This window comes from Monodon monoceros, unplaced genomic scaffold (genome assembly GCF_005190385.1).
Source record: "Monodon monoceros isolate NGI ecotype Baffin Bay Population unplaced genomic scaffold, NGI_Narwhal_1 Super_Scaffold_5, whole genome shotgun sequence".
Classification (NCBI taxonomy): domain Eukaryota; kingdom Metazoa; phylum Chordata; class Mammalia; order Artiodactyla; family Monodontidae; genus Monodon; species Monodon monoceros.
Window position 1 is genome coordinate 109,592,610 of NW_021703782.1, and position 22,189 is coordinate 109,614,798.

Genomic DNA, 22,189 nt, shown 5'->3' on the forward strand with positions numbered 1-22,189 from the left:
TGGTTAAGACTCCACGCTCCCAATGCAGAGGGCCTGGGTGCGATCCCTGATCAGGGAACTAAGATCCCACATGCCGCAACTAAGAGCCCACATGCTTCAACTAAAGATCCCACATGCTGCAACTAAGACCGGCACAGCCAAACAGATAAATTTAAAAAAACAAACAAAAAAAAAAGACTGCCAACTCTCATGCATGCAGGTACGGGATGTTCCAGAGCTCACTGGAGCAATGATTCCAGAAGCATGTTGTGGGCTCGCTGGCGGGTCAGGAGCCAACCCCGGAGGGTACAGGACCCCTGCCTAACACACAGGGAGGCCCATGGGGGCAGCAGGCTTCCCCCACCCGTTAGTGATCCTGGTTTGCTCTCACTCGGCTCACTTCGCATGGGAAAGCGGGGTAACCCTGCCCAGTGGGCCTCAGGGCCAGGCACGGTGCTTGTATGACGCGCTGCGCACCCCAGAGCCCTCGAGGCCTGCCTGCAATCCCCGGGCGCCCACATGGAGCCGCACCGAGGCCCGCCCAGCTCCCCCACCAGGTCCTGCTGCCGCCCACCAGCCCAGATGGGCGAGAGATGGCACAGGCCAGCAGAGGCAGACACGAGCCATCCGTGGAGGCCTCTGACTTTTCACGGGTGATGAAACTCCCAGCGCCTGACAAGCCATCATCGTTGGGCAAAGCTGCTTCCTCCCCACAGCTGGGCGAGGTGGCTGGCCATACACGGAAACATCTCTTCTGTCTCTCTTAGCCTGATGGTCCCTGCCTGTGATGGTCCCATTCCAATCGGCCTGGTCCTGGTGATGCAGAAATGCCTTTGTCAAAGGGATGGCACAGGGTCCCGGGGTCCCGGGCTGAAGCCGGGCCTGGCAGCCAGGTGTGGTGGCAGGTCCACACCTGTCCTGGCCCGCTGGTCCCCTGACCTAGGCTAAGTCCCTTCCTCCATTCGGACCTCAGTTTCCCCTTTCATAAAAGGTTTCATGTAGGAATAGTTCTCAAGACAATGTTTAAAAAAAAAGTTGATGAGGGCTTCCCTGGTGGCGCAGTGGTTGAGAGTCCGCCTGCCGATGCAGGGGACACGGGTTCGTGCCCCGGTCTGGGAAGATCCCACATGCCGCGGAGCGGCTGGGCCCGTGAGCCATGGCCGCTGAGCCTGCGCGTCCGGAGCCTGTGCTCCACAACGGGAGAGGCCACAGCAGTGAGAAGCCCGCGTACTGAAAAAATAAAAATAATAATAATAAATCTTTAAAGAAAATGAATAAATAAAATAAAAAAACTTCTTTGTAAAAAAAAAAATCAATAAAATAAAGAATTTAGTTTTCCCTATGGGATTCTCTCAAACATTCCAATAAAGAATTGCTTGTGACATGAAAAAAAAGTGCTCACTGGGAATAAGTTTACTTTTTCATATATATGGTGTTATCTGAAGAGTGAATGTTACAGATCATCTATATTAAAACAGAAGGCAGGGCTTCCCTGGTGGCGCCGTGGTTGAGAGTCCGCCTGCCGATGCAGGGTACACGGGTTCGTGCCCCGGTCCGGGAAGATCCCACATGCCGCGGAGCGGCTGGGCCCGTGAGCCATGGCCGCTGAGCCTGCGCGTCCGGAGCCTGTGCTCCTCAACGCGAGAGGCCACAACAGTGAGAGGTCCACGTACCGCAAAAAAAAAAAAAAGACAGATGCTTCTCTGTGTAACAAATACTCTTCAGAAGGATGTTCTTTCAAGGGAGTGTTAACAGCAGCTGACTCCAGGTCAGCTTGGTTCCAGGGAAGGGAACCAAGTGGCTGGGGGACAAGAGTTTGAGGGGGACCTGGGTACCTTTTGAATTTTGAACCATATGAATGTTCTGCAGTCAAGAAATAAATTTGTTCATTTTTTAAAGCAATCTCTCTGGCAGCGATATGAAGGCAGGATTAGGAAGAAAGAGACCACGGTAGCTGCAGGGGGATGGATTAGGTGTCAAAGAAGGGAAAGGGATTCTTGGTAATCCAAAAAAAACGGAGAGCAAACGGTGACTATGGTGAAGGTGAGATTTAGATTCTCTTTGGTACTGAGCCTTTCCCCTCACATTTCCTGAACTCCCTGCCTTACTTCTTAGCTTCCCTTTGCCCTACCGATGTGGTCTCAAGAACTGGGCACTCCCGGACTCCAAGAGCTCGGCTGCCCCTAAAGAAAAGCCAATTGGTCCCTGAACGTAGTGCCCACCTGCTTTCGATAATTCCAATACAAAGTGCTAATTTCTCTTTCTCTAATGTATTTGATGGTCACTTCAAAGACATTCTTCAAAGAGATTGCATGAGACCAAAAAAAAAAAAAAAAAGAAAGAAAAGGAAAAAAGGCAACATTAACTACAGAATCCTGATGGGTTGATTGCATTCTTTTTCCCTGAACACTACTCCCTGCCCCCTTTTTGTGCTCTAAATTACCAATTCTAGTCCCTGCGAAGTTAAATAATAATTATTACCATATAAATGAATATGCATATGTGTCATTTTTCTCCCTAAAAGCAAGAAAGCCTGTTTATTTTGGATGAGGGTTTGTTTTGTTTCTGAACAACCAGAGAACATAATTAGGAGCCTCATCTCTTACTCTTGAAATCCTGTCTCCACCGGGAAGAGATGAAAAAGGTACTGGATGTCCCTGGAAGCTCAGAGAAATTTTAAAACAAATTAAAGAAGGTATTTCTTTACTCTGCAGGTAACAACGGCTTGGACACGATCAGAATCAGAATGTCAGGCCAGAAGGAGCTCCAGTGCTCGAGCCCGAGTCCAGTGTTTTACAGATAGAGAAACAGAGGACCCGGGAAGTGAAGTACTCGCTGTAGACACACAGCGTGTGATGGCCAGACAAGTACAGAGTGGCCCAAAGCACGACTCCACGTTTGTATCCTGCTTCTGGGACTGACTGTGGGGCTTTGTGCAAGACTCTGCGAGTCTTAAGATGCTACATCCCTAAAACAGGGGTGATGGCAGCCGCGAGGCTCCACTGCGCTGTCGTACAAATGAAGTGAGATCACTGATGCGGCACTCAGCCCGAAACCGCCCATCAGTGGTCACCATCAACAGTATAATAATTACGGCCTCTCGGCGTGGTGTACTCTCAGTGTGGTGTAGGGGACGAAGCGCCAGACCGGGGCTCCCAAGCCTCTGTTTGGAGTCCAGACAACATCTACCAGCATCGTCAGAAGAGGAATGACAGTGACAATGAATATGACAAATATTAATACAAAGCGTATTGAGTCCACCAACAGCGTTAAGTGCAATGCACAGTACAGCATAGAGTACGATATAACTAACCGTAATGTCACTTATAATTAATGAATAATGCTCGTAAACGTTATGACCATTTTGAGGATGGCGGTAGCTGTCGGCAAGGACTTGGGATGCCTGGGCTCACGTGTGTCCGTGCTGCAGGTGAGCTGTGCAGCCTGGGCTTTCAGAGAAGCTCAAGAAAGCCTTCTGGAAGTTAAACGTGTGTTTGAGAGACTATCCTAGATTACTGAGGGCAAATCTGGGATGTCCAGTTGAAATCACAGAGAAAGTCATCCTATTTTCCCCAGAAACCACGACTCAGTGACTTACAGAGGTTAAAAAAAATTTTAAATAATCAGGGCTTCCCTGGTGGCGCGGTGGTTGAGAGTCCGCCTGCCAATGCAGGGGACGCGGGTTCGTGCCCCGGTCCGGGAAGATCCCACATGCCGCGGAGCAACTAAGCCTGTGCGCCACAACGACTGAGCCCGTGCTCTAGAGCCCGCAAGCCACAACTACTGAGCCCGCATGCCACAACTACTGAAACCCGCACGCCTAGAGCCCGTGCTCCACACGAGAGAAGCCACCGCAATGAGAAGCCCGCGCACCGCAACAAAGAGTAGCCCCCGCTCAACCCAACTAAAGAAGGCCTGCGTGCAGCAACGAAGACCCAGTGCAGCCAAAAATTAATTAATTAATTAATTAAAAAAAAAATACAGCCCCCATCCCGCTGAGGGGTTCCGGTCTGGGTGACTTGGGTGCACTCATACCAAAGGAGTGACACCCACCATGTGACAAGCAGTGCTGGTGAAGAGGAGAAACAGCTCAGCTCTGAAGAGCAAAGAGACGAAAGGCAGACCCAAACGCTTCCTGCCTGGGGATCCGCAAGGCCAGAGTTGAATTAGACTCGGCAAGTCATAACCAATTACGGATTAAGGCAAAGAGTGTTTTGTACGAGAAAGTCCCGTCCCGTTTCCAGTCACTTAGGGTGCTCTGCCCTCCCCTTCACTCCTGACAAACGATTCTTTCACCATTTCCCAGATAAGAGGGTGACCGATGGGTGGGTCAGTTTTAGGAAGAGTTGGTCTGAGGTTGGTTGAACTAAGGCGGCGGTAGGGGTCGGGGGAGCTATATTCCCAGTCCTGCCTTGTCTGCCTGCCGGCCCCTCTGCCCGAGACAGCCTCTCCGCAGACTGCCCCGCCCCCATCTCGAGAGGCTTCGGTGACAACTCGACTCCCCTGGGCCTGGTTTCCCTTCACACTGTGTTTGTGGCCCCATCACAAGCCTTCCCAGTCGGCTTTGTTTTGGGCACGTGAGGCTCTGTCTCCAACTGCATGTGGTGAGCCTGGGGCCCAGGGTACCACCCTGCTCATGGGGAATTGAGAAGGGTGAGTGGGGGCAGGGGGCAGGGTCCCAGCAGGATGGACAATGCCGTGCCTACAGAGGGCACTTGACTGGAGTGGGTGGAATCGAGCCGGGGGGCTTGGGAGCCGGGTCACTAGGAGGGAACTTGGTTACAACCAAAGTCTGTGGTTAAGTGGCCTTTCTCCTAACATTGCTGGAAGGTGGAGGTCTGTTTTTTATTTAGAACTGAAGAGAAAGGGTAGAATTGTTTTTATCATCGTGTGAAAGTATCATTTAGGACAAGGGTTAGCAAACTACAGCCTGCTGCCAGTTTTTATAAATAAAGTTTTACTGGAACAAACCATGCCCTTTCATTTATCTATCATGTATGGCTGCTTTCACATTACATCAGAATTGAGAAATTGCAACAAAGACTGTACGGTCTGCAAAGCCTAAAATATTTACTATCTAGCCTGGACAGAAAAGAATGTGTCTACCCCCGATGTAGACTGGCCTCTGAGCTCTGGGCGCTTGCCTAGGCCTGGGCAGTAAGAGACAATCAGCTCGCTGGGAACAATTTGAAGTCAGAGGAAAACAGGCTGTTCAGACCAGGCTTTGAAACTCAGACTGCAGCTTACTTGAGGCTCTCTCGTGATTTAGACCCACGCGGCTGAGGACCATGCAGAGCAAGCCTGTGAGAACTGCTCCTCCTTCACCAGTGCCCTGGGAAGGTGCCCAGGCATCTTTCCAGATGTGGGCCTCTCAATCAATTTTTGAGCAAAAGAGTGTATGTATGTGTCTGTGTGTGTGCGCCCACGAGTTCCGGTTCTGGGCAAGACAGAGTACGCCCGCTGTAACCTGTCAGCCCCACTGAAAGCAGCTACGATGCACGGACAGAACGCAAAGGGCGGGCATCTGAGGACTCAGGGAGTATCAATACAGTAGTAGGTGAACTGGGGAAGAAGATCAAAGTTCAAGATCCCTGCAAGCCGGCGTCCCCGAGCTGGTCTCTCCAGGCAGCCTGAGACCTGAGATGGGCAATAGGGAGGGACAGAGACGGGGCCAGGAGCCCCTATTTCTGGCTCGAGAAGTAAGAAAGGGGACTCCCGGGCTTCCCTGGTGGCGCAGTCGTTGAGAATCCGCCTGCCGATGCAGGGGACACGGGTTCGAGCCCTGGTCTGGGAGGATCCCACATGCCGTGGAGCAACTGGGCCCGTGAGCCACAACTACTGAGCCTGCACGTCTGGAGCCTGTGCTCCCAACAAGAGAGGCCGCAACAGCGAGAGGCCCGCGCACTGCGATGAAGAGTGGCCCCCGCTCGCCACAACTAGAGAAAGCCCTCGCACAGAAACGAAGACCCAACACAGCCAAACATAAATAAATAAATAAAATTTAAAAAGAAATGGAACTCCCAACACAGAGAGAGCAGGGGAAATCTCCCTGTGTTTTCTTTTCTTTTCTGTTTTTCTGCACTCCCGCCTTGAGGCCATCCTGCCTGACAAAGGGGGCCTGCGGGGGCCTGAAACTCTTACAGCGCAGGGGACCCTTCCTCCCCAGTCCCTAGAAAATGCAGCAAAGTCCCGTGAATTTTTCCTCTCACTGTCCTCCCGCCACTTGGCCCTGGTCACAAGCATTGTCACAGGAAGCCTGTGACAGAGCCAGGTAGATAAAGGCCCAGCTTTCTGGCCAAAAGATCAAATAGGGGGACACCAGGAAACTGGAGGTCACCAAGAAGACGGCAAAGAGGGGAGCGCAGGAAAGCAACCATATGACATCGTTTATGGACTCCCGCCTCACCCCCGAGGTGTGCACGCATGGGGCTGACCCCGAACAGCCTTCCAGCCTTCCTGAGAAATGACCTACAGCACAACCACTGCCCAGGCCCCCCTGAGTGGCACCCACACAGCACAGAGCTGTAGAGAACCACACAGCACTGCAAAGGCTTGCGAACAGAACTGAGGTGGAAACCACGGCCCAGAGAAGGCGGTTAGAACTTGCGACCCGAGCCCAACTCAATCAATTGTCTGCTAAGACGAAAATATCAACATTCGTCATAGGATTCAAGCAAGACCCAGAGTTTCAGGGCAACATTTTGCATGTTCAGGGTACAAAATTACTTAGCACAGGGAGAACCAGGAAACTTCAGCTCACATGGGATGGGACATTAGACACCACTACCAACGTGACTCAAGGGCTGGAATTGTCAGACAAGACAGTGAAGCAGCTATTACTGAAACAACGACAACGACAAAGCTCCCTGTGAACAAAGGCACACATAGAAATCCTCGGCAAAGAAACAGAAGACAGAAAGAAGAACCAAATGGAATGTGTAGAACTGAAAAATACAATAATCAAAATTAAAAGCTCACTGGGCGGGCTCAAGAGTAGCCTGGAGATGAGAGAGAAAAGATTTAATGAGCCTGAAGCTAGTTCAATACAAATTATCAATCTTATCAACAGAGAGAAAAAAAGATAGAACAAAACAAAACAGAACAAAACAATAGAGCTTCAGCGACCCATGAGAGAACACCGAATGGCCTGACCTTCATGCCAGTGGAGCCTCGGAGGGGAGAAGAAAGAGAATGGTGTGGGAATTTAGTTGAAGAAACAACGGCTGAAAGCTTCCCAAGTTTGGAGAAAAACATAAACGTTTAAATTCAAGGAGCCCCACAAAGAATAAATCCCAAAAAATTCATGCCCAGACATATCATAAACTTCTGAAAATTACAAACAAAGAAAACAATCTTGAAAGGGGCAAGAAAGAAAGGACACATTATTTATGAGTTTGAATGACTATGGATTTTCACCAGAAACCACAGTGTTAAAAGTGAAACATTTTGCAAAGTGCTGAAAGAAAAAACTGTCGGTCTAGAATTCTGAATCCCGAAGAAACTATCCTTCAGGAATGAAGGCAAAATAAAGACATTCTCAGAGGAAGGAAAAGCAAGAGAATTAATTGCCGGCATACCTACCCTAGAAGAATTGCTAAAAAGTTTTTCAGACGAAAGGGGACACTTGGAACATCGGGAATGAAGGGGGAACAAGAGCAATAGTAAATACCTGAATAAATATAACAAACTATTCTCCTCTCGAGTTTTTAAAATACGTTTGATGATTGAGACCGAAAATTATAACTTTTGCCCGATGAGATTTTTGATGCATATAGATGAAAACATAAGACAACTACAACATAAAGAGAAGACAGGAAAGAGACCAATATTGCCCATTCTGCCTGAAATGGTAAAATACCGACTCTAAGTAGACTGTGGAAATCTAAGTTTGTATATTGTAATTGTTAGGTCATCCACTAAAAAACAGAAAAACAAAAACACCTACAAAGAGATAACAGTAAAACACACAAGCGAAAAATTAACATGGAATACTAAAAAATTCCCAAACAACTGATAAATTGGACGAAGACCAAATACACATTTCTTCTTATAAATCACAATATCACAACCCCCGTCCACGCCCCAGGAGGCTGACCTCCACGGACGGCCTCACCTGGACCCCTGCCCTCTGGCTTCACGGGGTCTGGCGGAAGAGAGCGCTGGCGAGAGGTCCGAGGATGGAAGGAGAGTTCGGGGCCCCCCCAATCCTCCCTCTGCCCCTCCAGGTCCGGGGCGCCTCCCTCCCCACTTCTGCAGCTGTCCTTCCATTAAAGGCTCTCCTGTGACCCCGTGGGGTGGGCCAGCTCTTTCCTACAGGAACCCCGATGGGCTCCCCAGATGCCACCTTGTTATTTTTCCTCCATCCAAGGTGAAATCCACGTGTACAGCCCGACCTTCACCGAGTTTAGGTTCTTACCCTTCGCTGCAGGTCATCTCTGCTCTGGGACATAAACACACGGCCCTCAGTCTCCTTCATCTGGTAAAGGAGGCCCCCTCTCCCCGGAGCCCCCGCTGGCTCCACGCAGGGCTTCTCACCCGCCTGACGCAGTCCTCTTCCCTCAGGCGTTCCTGAACCAGTCTGACGAGCAGCATGTCGGGCAACGTCTACAGGAAAGATGACACAGGATGAGACTCTGACCTTCCGTGTGGGGCTCAAAGGGACACAAACTGGCAGGCCAGCGGGCTCGCTAAGAACCAAGGACCCAGCCCTGTGGACGCGAAGCTTCTCCAGGTCCCGGGCCGGGGCCCTGTGGCCTCTATGAAGCCCAGGCCCAGACTGCGGCCCTGCCCTCGTCCAGCCTGGGCTCCTCTTTGATGACCCCCAACATGCATGCGCGCCCACCTCCATGCTCTGGCTTCTCCTGAGCCCCCGCCCCAATGCTCTGCCCCACCGCCACCTGGGTGACTCCAGGTTCCCGCTGAGCCTCAGCCCCAAGTGCCACTGCCTCCAGGCAGCCCTCCCTGACCCTTCCCGGGCTGGGTTGGCGGCTGCCATAATCCTCGATGGCAAACTCTGTTACTGCACTAACCAGACACCCTTCCAGGGGCCTGCTCACATGTCTGTCTCCCCAAAAAGTTTCACAGTTCCTGGAGGAAAAGGACTGAGTCTTACTTGCTTTGTCCCCCAGACAACGGTGTACGAGAGGGAGCCGGTGGTGCACATCTCTTCCCAAACCCACGTTCCGTGACCTCACGGTGGTAGCCTGAAGCAGGCCCTGGTATTCTGTGGCATTTGTACCACGGAAATGGGCAAATGCTACAAAGGAGGGCTTTTTCCCTCAGAGAGCTGGTTGTGAAACATTGACCAGCACACTTCTGCCCCTGTACCAAAACAGCGTCGGGGATGGAGGAAGCCCCTGCTGACTGATGACTTAACGCAATTTCATGTTCCCTAATTCGCTCAGTAAGTACTGAAAACGCTGGTGGTTTCTGCTGAGCGTGCGCTGGGCGCCAGGCTACAGCAGTCAATGTTTACAGCTCTGTGCAGTCTGTACTATTTTCATCCCCTTTATACGGATGGGGAAGCTGGGCGCCAGAGAGGTTAGGTCACCTCCCTGGGCTACACAGCCAGGGAGGAGCAGAGGCAGGACCTGAACCCGGGCAGGCCAGGCTTGGGAAGGACAAACAAGCAGCGGTCGCGGGGGACGCGGAGTGGCACCTAGAGTGGCCTTCCTTCTGCTTCCTCTCTTCTCAGCTGTCTCTCTCGGATCAGAAGTGACATCCCATTTTTCACAACCAGGTCTGCTCTTTCTAACAAAACCTCAAACGCCCCAGAGCCCATGCCCCTGGAAAACCCGCTCCCAGGTGTCCCCTTGACCTCTGGTCACTAAAAGCAGGTGCTTCTCCCCAAACCCCCCAACACTCGGCCAAGGGAGACTCCTGGGCCAGCCCCGGGCCACACATCCCAAGCTATGTCCGGGCTGAGCAGCCTCCAGGAGGGGGCAGGGCCTCTGCCACGTGCGGGTGAGGGCCCTCAGGGCCACGGCCCAGCAGGGGAGCCCAGAGGCACCCAGCTGTGCAGTGAGGGGCAGGGGAAATCTACCTTACACTCCTTTTGCCAAGCTGGGGACCCTGAAGCGGGAACACGTAGGCCCGGGAGAACGAGCACTTTCCCCTAATTTCCCGAAGTATCCTTAGGGCAAGCGGTGGGCCTGGCAACATGTCAGTGATGCTGGAGAAAAGTCTGGACCTCTCATTTTAGAGCCAGCGTCCAGAGTGACCAGATCCTGCCTCGGGAATGCTGCCGTGTCTGCCTGGAGTGATGAAGGAGCACCTAAAGGGACAGAGAGCTGGGACATCATGGAGCCTCTGGGACAGGCTGTGGGAACGCTCGGGGCTGCTGACTTAGAAATGGCGTTTTAATAAGCGTCCATGCACGTGGCAGAACCCGTCCCCACCTCACTCTCGTTACGTCCTGGGAGAGAGTCAGGGGAATAGACAGCACTCGGCCCCCTCCGTGTTTACCTGCGCGCAGTGAAGCGGCTTCGGTCAGTTCGCACACAGAGCGATTCCGAGAGAGGGAGTGGGGAACCAGATGTGCAGAGAAGGGCTGGGAGGTAGGGGCCAGTCCCCACAGGGGCTCGAGTTCACCTTGATTCTACAGGCAGCACCCTGACCTGTCTTCTCTTTGAGTCGTTTGAATGGGTTCCCCAACAAAAGCACGCTGGGCCTGGGCATGTGGAGGTGGCAGTGAAGGGTGTCCCGGGAACCGGCTCACAGGGGAGGGCCAGGGGCTAGAGGGGGAGGAGGTGGAAGGCCTGTGAGCTGTGATCCAGAAGGTTCTCTCCGGCTTCAGGAGAAGGATGGCCCGAGTGGGGAAAGAATGTTCCCAGGGAGCACCTTGGGGGACCACTGGATTGGCCGGGGACTCAGACACTCATGATTTGGACCTTGGTCACCTGCTGAGTGACCCTGGACAGTGCCTTCGGTGCTCTGAGCCTCACTTTCCGCGTCTGTAAATGAGACGAGGACCAAGCGCTTCAAAGAGTTGCCATGAGGATTAAATGAGGTAATACACGTGACGCCTGGGACGTGCGTGGCCCCCAGCAAGGGCTTGGTGCTATGGCAATTGTTACCCTCAGGCCCCCTTAATAAGCCCTGCACCTCCTTCCTCAGCAAGGATCTGGATGAGGAAGCAGCTCTGCCCAGTGGGCCACTGATGCCTGGGCCCAAATCTCTCCCAACTCCCACTCACACCTCTGATAAAAGATGTGGGAAGTCAACATAAATTCCAAATGCTAAGGCCCATTGCTGGGGGGTGGGGGGTTCCTGGAACAGACGTTTTTATGTAGAGCAGAGACTCACCCTCAGCATTAGGGCTCATCCCCCCAACCCCTGCCCAAGGCTGGCTCCATTCATGGTTCAAACTCCCACCTCTTGCCTACATAATGGCTGCTGCAGCTCCAGCCAGCTGGGTGACCTTGGGACTTGCCCCCTTCAGGCCTCACACACTACACCAGTAGAAATGAGTAACAATACTTCAGTGTTTGCTTTTATTTTCTGCCCAGCATCCATACACTCCACCTCCAGTAATATACAGTCCCCCAAAGTTCCTTTGAGGCCACACTGTCTTGTCCTTCAGCCTTTACAGTTTCTGTGCGGTCAAGCCCACCATCGGATCCAGAGGAGGGCCCTGATGGGTCCAAGCTGATCAGCATATCCCACTCCTGGCCACTGTGATTGTTTCAGAGGCTGCCCAAGGCCCAGTCCCAGCGCGTGAGAGTCAGGCCCAGGACATGAGTGCAACCATCAGGGGCAGGAACCTTGCTTTCCACTGGATCTGGAGCTGAGAGGATGTAACAGCTGGAGCCGCAGCAGCCACTTTGCAGGCACAGGGGGGAGTATAAGGGAATAAAACCAGTACAAAAGGAGAGAGAGAAACCAGGTCTCTCAGCCCCAGAATGGCTTTTCCAGGATGTGGAATTGGAAGAGGAAGAGCAGACAGCAAGAGGATAAGGGAGGGGGCGCCTCTGATGGGAACTTGTAATGTCGCCCCTTGAAAGTTATGGGGCCACTATGGCTTCTAGAAGTGGACAGCAAAAGTCAAGAACAAGAGTGAGCGGGGGAGAGAGGATGAATGAATGAGTAGGCCAGAGACAAGAGGGAGGCTAGCCGGCATCTGGTCCCTGGTTTCAGTATCTCCTAAGACGCCTCTGTGTCCTTACATCTGCCCTCTGCCAATTTCCTGCTTAAGCCAGTAGTTCTCAACTTGAGCGTGCATCCCGGAAGAGCTTTTGACTCCAGGGTGTCTGACTCGGCAGGTCCGGGTTAGGCTGGGAAATCTGCATTTCGAGTAGGTTTTCGGGTGATGCCGAGGATGCTGGTCGGGGGACCACACCTGGAGCATCACCGACTTAAGCAAATTCCAGCACCCAAGACCCTACCCCACGTGGAAGAAGTTGCCGGAGAGGGAGAGTGCCCTGCTGGTGCCCATATGCCCCAACGATCCCAGGAACCGCCCCACCCCCGCGGCTGCCGAGGGGAACAGGGAGCAGCCCTGCCCCTCCCCTCCACATGTCTTCTATCCTTTCCTGTCCCCTGGTGTCCCCCGCCGACCCCAGGCGCAGCTGGTTTCCATCCTGAGATTCCTCTCCCTTCCCTGCCATCACCCATTCGGGAAGCAGCATTCAAACAGGTTCTGGGACGCGGGAGACGAAGGGGGTGCAAGCTAATCAAAGAACACGGGTTGAGGGCTTCCCTGGTGGCGCAGTGGTTGAGAGTCCGCCTGCCGATGCAGGGGACGCGGGTTCGTGCCCCGGTCCGGGAAGATCCCACATGCCGCGGAGCGGCTGGGCCCGTGAGCCACGGCCGCTGAGCCTGCGCGTCCGGAGCCTGTGCTCCGTAATGGGAGGGGCCCCAGCAGTGAGAGGCCCACGTACCGCAAAAAAAAAAAAAAAAAAAAGAACACGGGTTGAAAGGCGACGGGTCCGGGTGGAGCGCGGCGCCCCCCACGGCGGGGGACAGGCCGGCGACTTTGAGCTCGGCCCCTCGCGAGTGCTCTCCCCGCCACTCACTGCCTCTGTGCTGTCTAGGTGCCAGCTTTGATGTGTCACGTCAGCAGCGGGGGCTTCCCAGGGTCCGCTGCTCGGAGTCCTGCCAAACTGTCTTTGCAAGAATCAGGCTCCCTTCCTTCCCGAGCTCTGCTGTGCTCTCCCACCCCAGCCCCCAGAGCCTGGCTTTTGGGGGAGAATCAGGGACAAACGGATGGAGCCCAGTGCAGCCCCTGCTGGTCACCTAGAAGGCCCAGCCCAGGTGCAGGCCCCTGCCCCCCCGGCATCCCACTCGGTGGCAACGCGACCGCCAGCCTGCCTCCTTGCCGTAAAGGGCAGAATCAGCTGCGTTGGCCCCGGTTTGGACCTTTCTTCTCCTCCCAGCTCCCAGTGCCCAAGCCCGGGGCAGAACTGCTGGCCTGCGAACCTCGGAGGTGCCGCCCCTGCCCCGAAGACGCAGCCCCTGGAGGCTCAAGCCCTGGCTCTGGCCCCTGGGGCACCTCACTGAGCTTCTCCAGCCTGGGCTTCCTCCACAGGATGGCAGCAGCCCACAGGGTCCCATCACCAGGCCCCAGCCTCAGGGCCCCTGACGTCACTGTGTCACCTTCGGGTAACACTTGCTCAGGAGTTGTGGGCATGCTGTTGATCAACCGTTATGAACTTCCATCTGGAGCAAAGCAGAAAGGGGAGGAGTTGAGACTCCTGGTCTGCCAGGAGGGGAGAGGCCTCCCTAGAGGGGCTGCTGGTGGGGGAGGGAAGGCCCGTACTTGGACTTGCGCTCACTTAAGAACTGATCCGAGAATCCTTTAAAGACAACTCTCCTTTCAAAGTTTCTGCTGCTACTCGGGGCTGTCAGAGCAGGCTTACATGGCACGGACTCTCCTGGTTCTGAGAGGCAGGGCCCAGGCAGAGTCTGGAACGGGGACAGGAGGTGAGAGGAGGGAGAGGACAGGAGATGAGGCTTTGAAGGGAGAGCAGAGACCCCCACCCCGGGGCACCGACAGGCCCGCAGAGGGAGGTGGACGGGGAGGGAAACCCGGTAGTGGGAAAGGCCAGTGAACTTTAAAGGAGCTACAGAGACTGGTCTTTGGGTTTCTCTGTCTCCATCCTGGGCTGTCCCCATCCTCCCCCCGCCCCAAACCTTCCAAAAAGGACCATTCCGCACCACTGGAAGGACAGAGTGTGCGGGCTCCTGCTGGCTCTGTCTGAACACAGCCTCCAAGACAGAGAGCAGCCAGGTGGGAGATGGAATGGCCGGAAGGGAAGGAGACAACCCAGAGGACTTGGAAGCCAGGACTGCGGGGCAATCCCGGAAATCCTCAGAAATACTTGCAGGGGGCTACACCTCTCTGTGTAGACAGAGGCAGGATAAGGGCACAAGCGCTATTATTTGGACGTTAAAGAATGGTGACTGACAACCGGGCGCTTGGGTACATCATGTTACACCAGGTTCTTAATTTTTAAATGGGACTGAAGTTGGGAATTAAACGGGACTGAAGTTGGGAAGAACCCAGCTTTGGCTCCTTCTGGTCTGAGCAGCCTTTAGAGTGTGGCTCATTTATTCACTCAACAAACACAGGCAGTTCTGCTCTAACGCCAACAAAGAAACCTTGATTTAGCCATAACTGTGCTGTAAAAGTAAAAACTGCCGTGAGAAAAGGGGAATGGTGTCTGGGCTGGGCTCCCAGATGACCAGACGAGAACTCCCTAGGGAGCGTGTTTAAATCCAGATGCCTGGTCCCCCACTTCCAGGGATTCAGACTAAAAGAGTCTGGTGGGGCCCAGGTGAGTCTAATGTGCTGCTCAGGTTGAGCACCTCTGGACTATGCAGTTTTAAATTTGCAAATACATATGCTTCCTGCAGGGATTTCAATAATAAAGCTTTCCTTTTCTTTCTTTTTCTTTTTTTCAGTAAAAATCTAATACACTCTAGAGCAATCAGCTCCATCCAACTCCTGCTGCAAAGAAATGTCCTTTCCCCATGGAACCTGTACGCTCTTCCCCGCCCAGAGCCACGTCTAGGGCTTAGCAGGTGCTCAGAGGACACTCAGTAAATGAATTAGTCAAGCGAGCCACCGACTGACTGCATGAGGGCTTTCTGGCCCTGCATCCTCGGTTGGGGACCCTCGGTCTCCCCCACTGGCTAGAAGTTCCCAGGGGCGAGGAGAAGGAACTCATCTCTGGGTCTCCCACGGCACGGCACGCAGGACGGTGCTTGGCATACAGGAGGTGACGAGGAAGTGTTTCAGAAACCATTTGGAAATTCCGAAGATGGAAGCGTCTTGGTTAACACCCGCTACATAAGAGAATTCTGTATAGGAGGGCAGAGCCAAGATTAGCAGGAGAAAATTATGTATTTGAAGGTATTATTGCTGCTTGCAGAAAGAGCTGTGAAGGCTCCAGATCAGCACATGCTTTAAAGACAACACTTAATGAGTGGCCTCGCTGGCCGGGCTGCGTCTGCGGCAAGGCCACGCACCCACCCCCACTCCTCAGAGCACTTCCCTCCTTGATCAGTCCTGACGCCTCGGCCTTTCATCTTCCCTCCACCCGGCTTCCGAACCAAAGAGCCCCAACAAGACACCCTTGAAAGCACTTCGATGTGGTCTGAAATATGCTGATAATCAGAGTAATGAAACCCAGGAGGAATTTCCTTAAACGCCCTACTCGCCGTTGAATTTTCTAACCCTAATAAAAGCATCTTTATCCTAGAAATGAGCCTGCCTCTCCCACCCTGAAAAGCTTATCTTCGGCAGGAAATGAGAGACCCACTTTCTTTCTAAAACTGTATTTACCCCAAAAGCTGGTATCCCCCAAACTCTGACCACACACTCTGACTCCTGCAAGACAGCAGGGCAGTACAGGGGCGTCACTTGCTTGCCCTCAGAGTCCCGGCCAGGCGATGTGGGTCCGGAAGTGCTCTGGGTCAAGCGGTGTTCGAACCGGTTCACCATTTGGGTAGCGGGGCGGGGGGTGGGCGCTGACCTTGCTGAAGGAGGTTCTCCTTCACTTCCCTCAAACTGTTACTATAGGCAAACTTGAGGTTGGGAGTTTGCCTAAGTGACACCCTCGTCTCCAGGAACTGCCCGCACCCTGCCGGGCCCTCCTGGCCGTGGCCGTGCTCCATGGCCTTGATGCACCTGCTGTGTACACCCCTCACCAGAGCTGGCCCGGCCCTGGGGCCACCTGACCAGCTAGCCCACACAAATCCCTTTTCTGGAAATTTGGCCTTGGAGCTGCCTCTGTGGGTGGTGTGAACCGAAGACACGGGAACCTGGACGAGGGTGGTGGTCATGAGTGGCCGTGGAAGGCAGAAGACGAAAGGAAAGGAGAACCACAGGGAGAATGGAGACAGAGACAAGCAGCTGCACGGGGCAGAGGAGGCCAGGGTGCTGCCCAGTTCCCGGCCACAGAGCCAGGGAGGTGGGTGCTTCCTCCACCCGGGGCCCAGGAGTCACTGCATCCCCCTTCCGATCTCCTTTTCTGCCCTGGGCAGCCCGGGCGATCTCTGCTACTTGTCCCACCAGCCATCATTCATGCGCAGCCCACGAGGTCAGGAAGCTTCCTTCCGAGTTCTTGGAGGAACTGAGCACACGGCCACATGGTCAAGACCCGGCCTGATGAATGAAGATGAACACAAGAGGGGCGGCGACCAGCTCTCGGCTGCGGCCTCTGCAGAGACGGGCAGGAGAGCCAGGGTTCTCACCCCGACTGGCAGCCCGAGCCCTGGGCAGCCCCGGGTGGGGCCTGAATCCTGCCCTGGCCCTGGGCACTTACTCAACCTCACCAGGTACCAGCACACCTTGCAGGAAAATCGTGAGGCGGGGGGGGGGGGGGGGGGGGGGGGGGGGGGGGGGGGGGGGGGGGGGGGGGGGGGCCTGCGCACACTTAGTGCTCAGCAGACATCAGGATCCCTACTCCTCAGCCGTCTCCCCCCACAAACAAGAGAAAGCCTGCGTGTCAGCAAAGGACACCCGAAGCAGCAGCCCCGCTGCTCTGGGCTGAACGCCTGTGCCCCCGCAGTTCATGTGCTGAAATCCTCAAGGTGACGGTATTGGGAGGTGGGGCCTTTGGGTGCCCGAAAGAAGAGGCTCCAGAGAGCTCCGTGCCCTCTTGCCACGTGAGGCTACCGCGAGAAGACGGCTGTCAGCCAACGCTGAGTCTGTGGGCGCCATGACCTTGGAGCTCCCAGCCTCTAGAACTGTGAGTTACATTCCGTTTCCAAGCCACCCAGTCTCTGTGACAGCAGCCTCAACGGACTGGAGCATCTGCTTATGCTCCAAAGGGGACTTTGAAAAGATACTTGGAAATTTCTATTTGCATTTAAGAGAACCAACATGATCGAGCCCTATATTTCCCTTTTAAAAATGTCTTTCGGGCTTCCCTGGTGGCGCAGTGGTTAAGAATCCGCCTGCCAATGCAGGGGACACGGGTTCGAGCCCTGGTCTGGGAAGATCCCACATGCTGCAGAGCAACTAAGCCTGTGAGCCACAACTACTGAGCCTGCACTCTTGAGCCCACGAGCCACAACTACTGAGCCCGCATGCTGCGACTACTGAAGCCCGCGCACGTAGAGCCCGTGCTCCGCAACAAGAGAAGCCACCACAATAAGAAGCCCACGCACCACAACAAAGAGTAGCCCCTCCCTGCTTGCCGCAACTAGAGAAAGCCCGCGTGCAGCAACAAAGACCCAATGCGGCCAAAAATAAATTTTTAAAAAAAGTCTTTCAAATATAGTGTTGGTGGGATTTTAGAAACAGACCCCTGATCCTCCTGGGATGCCACAGGGTGCCCACCCTGAGGGGCGGAAAGAAGTGCCCCTGAGCTGCAGCACTCAGCGTCTTTCCCCTCTGGGGAGAGCTGGACCACTGCCCTTTAAACTCCCCGCCAGCTCAGGCCTGCAGGTCCTGGTGCAGGCCAGCAGGCGCATCACCTGTGGAATGGAGACCCCTGCCCTGCCCCCACCCACTTGATCGGGCTGACCCTAAGAAGAGCAGGGCTGGGCCACTCCATCGGTACACAACAGCATCCTCACGGCTACTGATCCTTTCCCACCACAAACCCCTCACCTCCGTGCCCACCGGGACCTGTGTGCCCTACTGAAGAATTCTCTCCTTCCTGCTGTCACATCCTGCCTATATTTCATTTTACCCCAGTATTTTCTCTCACTTAATCCACCAGGGAATGGAAAGGGTGGGGTAGGTGATGGGGGAGCCTTGGCAGCTCTCACCCCGTCCTGTTCCCCAGGACCCATCCTACCTGGAACTTCTGATAACGTGTCCTGGCATCTGCTGCCAGAGAGGAATATTCTTTTGCCATCAAGCTCTCCACGCTGAGGAGATTGCTATTCAGATGTTTGCGGAGCCACATTGCCTGAAGAAAGGAAAGAGGAAAAGAAAATTTTTGTGAAAGGAATAATTAAGAGGACACCATTACAATGCCTGGGTCCTTCCATATGCTACTAGAAAAGTCTGTCACAGGGAAGCATAATTATTTCTGGCTGGAAGGAGGCCACCAAGGGAGACAAACCCATAAAATCCCTCCCAGCTGTGGAATTCTGCTTGCCTGCCATTTCTTCTTCAACCAGCCATTGACTCTAAATGGACCTGGGAAACCTATGCTTTACTGCCCTGGGCCTGCCTCTTCAAGATCTGTGGACCATGAGTTCTTAACTCAAGAAAGGTTTGGAACAGGAAACACGGGGACAGGCCCTAATAGGGGTCACGACCCATATTCAATGTTCATTTTTTCTTAAAGAATGGGGAATGGCATATTCTCGCCAAGTGAATGTTTAGTTCATCAATGGCCACTATATACACTCTACCAGGGAAGAACACATTTGAAGGTATAATCGTGCAACAAAATGTTCTTAACACCAAGATTATACTGATGACCATTTCAGCAGCGGGATGATTCAAAAGGCCCCGGAGGGGGAATTCCCTGGTGGTCCAGTGGTTACGACTCGGCGCTTTCACTGCCGGGGCCAGGGTTCAATCCCTTGTCGGGGGACTAAGCTCCCGCAAGCCGCACGGCATGGCCAAAAAGAAAAAGAAGGCCCTAGAGGTCCCCCAGGGCAGGTATGAACCTTCATCTTTCTGTTCCTCGTGCTGGGAAATGTCAGCGACAAGATCAGGAAAGAGCCCGTTAGGCTTTCACTATGTATCATCTTATTGTAAAATGAGATTTGTGTGTCCCTACACAGCAGACAGGGGTGGGAACAGTGAATTTGCCCAAAGGCTTGTAGCTGAAACACCAGTTAGCGCCAGCGACTGCCAGGTCCCCAGGTCCAGGAGCCCCTGGTTTCTAACAGTGAAATGGTGATCGGGAGGGTGGACTGTGGACAGGAGTGAAAGCTGACAGCCTGACCCTGAGGAACGAGGCAGAAAAACTACAGAGAGATAGACGGATGGATGGATGAACGGATGGACAGACAGATAGGTGACAGACAAACAGAAGAGCTGGCTATCCTAACTCCAAAAGCAGGGCAGATGCACGTGGTTTTATGTAAGGACCAGACATCTTAATTCCTTTTCAGAATAAAGCCAGGCGCCAGCTAGTCGGGGGAAACCACCTGCCGCATCTCCTGGGCCCAGGAGGAGAGCTGACAGCGATGATACAGTGATCAAGGAAGAGTTCGCTAATGTTTATTTTTTTAAGTACGGTATATAGTTGATTTACAATGTTGTGTTAGGTTCTGGTGTATAGCAGAGTGACTCAGGTATATATATGTATACTTTTTCAGATTCTTTTCCATTATAGGTTGTTACAGGATATTGAAGATAGTTCCCTGTGCTCTACAGTAGGACCTTCTTGTTTATCATTAACTTATGTTACCTGATGCTCACTAACCAGGCTTTTGCAAACACAGAGTTCCATCTCGGATGATTATAACTGAAGACGCTTTGGCACTTAAAAAAGGAGCCGAAAGATTAAAACCATACATGGAATGAAGCTTCAGCTTCACGACAGGGGTTGCCTCCAAGGAGGGAGAGACAAAACGGAGTGAGGGAAGTGGGGTGAGGTATTTGCCGTATCTTTAAAGTTCTACTGTCTTTGAAATGGAGAGAAAGTCGTCAAAGCAAATATGACAAAATGATAAGTACCTGTAAAATCCAGGAGTGGGACACATGAGTATCTCTGGTGTAGTTTCTCTGCTTTTCTGACTGGTTAAAACATTTCATAATTAAAATTTTACGAGTGAATCTGAAGATTCCACACCAAAAGTCTTTGCAATGTGTGTGCCATTTGACCCAGCGCTTCCCCTTCTAGAAATGTATCCTAAGGATGGAACCAAGGGTTTGCCAGGATGGTGGCCATGTAGCCATGAGAAAACCCTGGAAGGAATATCCCACACGTTCAAAGAATGCTTATCTCTGGATGGTTGGGGAACTCTACGTTTGTCTTCTGTATTTTCTAGGTTTTCTACTACAAACACATACTGCCTCTTGTCATGAGAAGATAAGAGGTAGGAGAGAGAAAAGATGAAGAAAAGCTCAGTTATGTTGAAAATTTGCAGAGGTGCAGTCTCATTCCGTCTCTGCAGGACAAATGAGATACTCCCGTATTACCACACTTAATATGATACACTTACTATAGTTGTTTTCCCCGAGGCGGGTGGACCTAGTATTACAATCTTCGGCACTGTGGAATAAAGAGATTTGAGTGTCACCATTCAATATGACAAAGCAACCTCCCGCGTCTGCAGAGCTCTGGGTGTATGTATTTCTTTCTTCCCCAGATTTCATTTTCTGGGAGTGACGCCGTCGTTTGTAACCCTGTGGCTCCGAGATGCTCCCACCACAGAACATACTCTCTGTGTTTAGAGAGGTAAGTGATCACTGAGATGGTTTATTTTTCTGTCTCCAAGGGGATGTGGACAGGGTAACTTGTTTGCCAAACTAATAAATATCAAGAACAATTGGGCTTTCAAACACCATAAAGCATTTTAAACAGGGACTTTGTCTCAGGGACATGCTCTCAAATAAAGCTGTATTTTATGTAAATCGACCTTCAAAGGCGGGTTTGGTTTTTTTTTTTTTAATATCTATGCCTTTTTATTTAGCAAATTGTATTCCCCATCATTTTACAGAGGGAAATAATGGGGAAAAGCCTGGAGTGTATGGGCCAGATTTATAAAAACCCCAGATAGAAAAGGCTTTGTTTTCAAATACGGGCATTTCTATGAGGATGGAAACCACTGGCTTCGGTGTGATACTCCTGGGTCTGGAAGGCTCCCGACCCTGCAGAATTCCTAAAGACACTACCAGACTAGCGAGTAGGTACTGGCCGTTGGAAAAGAAAAAAACAAAAAAACAAAAAAACCAGCATCTTAAGAAAAGTGCTGGAAGGCGTGTGCTTGGGTCAAAACAAAGGAAACGTAATGTGGTGTCTGGACAGGTGAACCCACGCTGGTTCCTCCCTGAGTGCCACCCTGATGATGTCATCCCTCCCCCAGCTGTGGGAAGCGAGGGGTGCAGCACCCAGGTTGGGGAACCAGGCCTCTGCCTCTGCCTGTCAGCCTGGCCCCAGCCCACGGGGAAGGATGAACAGGTGTGCACAGCAACTCACGGGGCCCGTTCCTATCAGGCCTCCGAGAGGGAGCCTCATCCAGGTGGGGGACCTCCTAGTTTGGGAGTGGACACAGAGAAGGAACTAGAGGGTCTGGCCCCCGAGTTGATGATCACCAGCAGACCCACACCTGGCCAGGCTGCTTGGGTTTAAACAGACTTGTGCCCCAATTCACAGCACCTTCTCATTTTCAGGGGAAACGCAGAGGGCAAGTCCAGGATAATTCACTGATTCACTCCACAAATACTCATCGAGCGCCTCATCCAAGCTCGCGCTGGGCTGAATGCTGCCGAGAAAAGCAAGGTGGCCTGAGGCCCGCACCGGGTCCGCGAGGTGATCGCGTTAGACCAGACCTGAGAGGGAGGGCCGGCCTCTGCCCTGTCTCCGCGAGGGAACTGCCTCTCCTCAAGCCCACGGAGGATGTCAGACACACGTCACAGCTTCCTGCTGCTGCCTGATGTCTGTGTGCCTCCAGCTGGCGGCCTCAGAGCAAACACTGTCGCTGGCCGTGTTTCTAAATCTGGTCCACTGGCCCCACTGTTGTGAAATGTAAGCAACTTGCTTCTCGGAAGCCCAAAGCCTTTCCTGGGGCTGGTGATGTGAATCAGGGATGTGGGACAGGAAGGCCCTGGTCGGGGCAGCACCTGGCCTGC

At 53.0% G+C, this 22,189-nt stretch overlaps 1 protein-coding gene across 3 annotated transcripts in view; it reads right to left on the bottom strand.

Moving 5' to 3' along the window:
- AK8 (adenylate kinase 8) overlaps positions 1-22,189 on the bottom strand; it is a 128,701-nt gene that overhangs the window by 98,598 nt on the left and 7,914 nt on the right. For 2 of the 3 annotated variants that reach the window (XR_003790900.1, XM_029204033.1), the window contains exons 3-5: positions 20,560-20,609; positions 18,228-18,341; positions 8,515-8,583 (exon numbers count right to left, since the gene is read on the bottom strand). Coding sequence is in view for 2 of the 3 variants with exons in the window: in XM_029204033.1 (XP_029059866.1) it covers positions 8,515-8,583; positions 18,228-18,341; positions 20,560-20,609 (233 nt within the window). In the remaining variant the exon portion in view is untranslated. The remainder of the gene's footprint in view (positions 1-8,514; positions 8,584-18,227; positions 18,342-20,559; positions 20,610-22,189) is intronic. The other variant, XM_029204034.1, reaches the window with a different exon arrangement.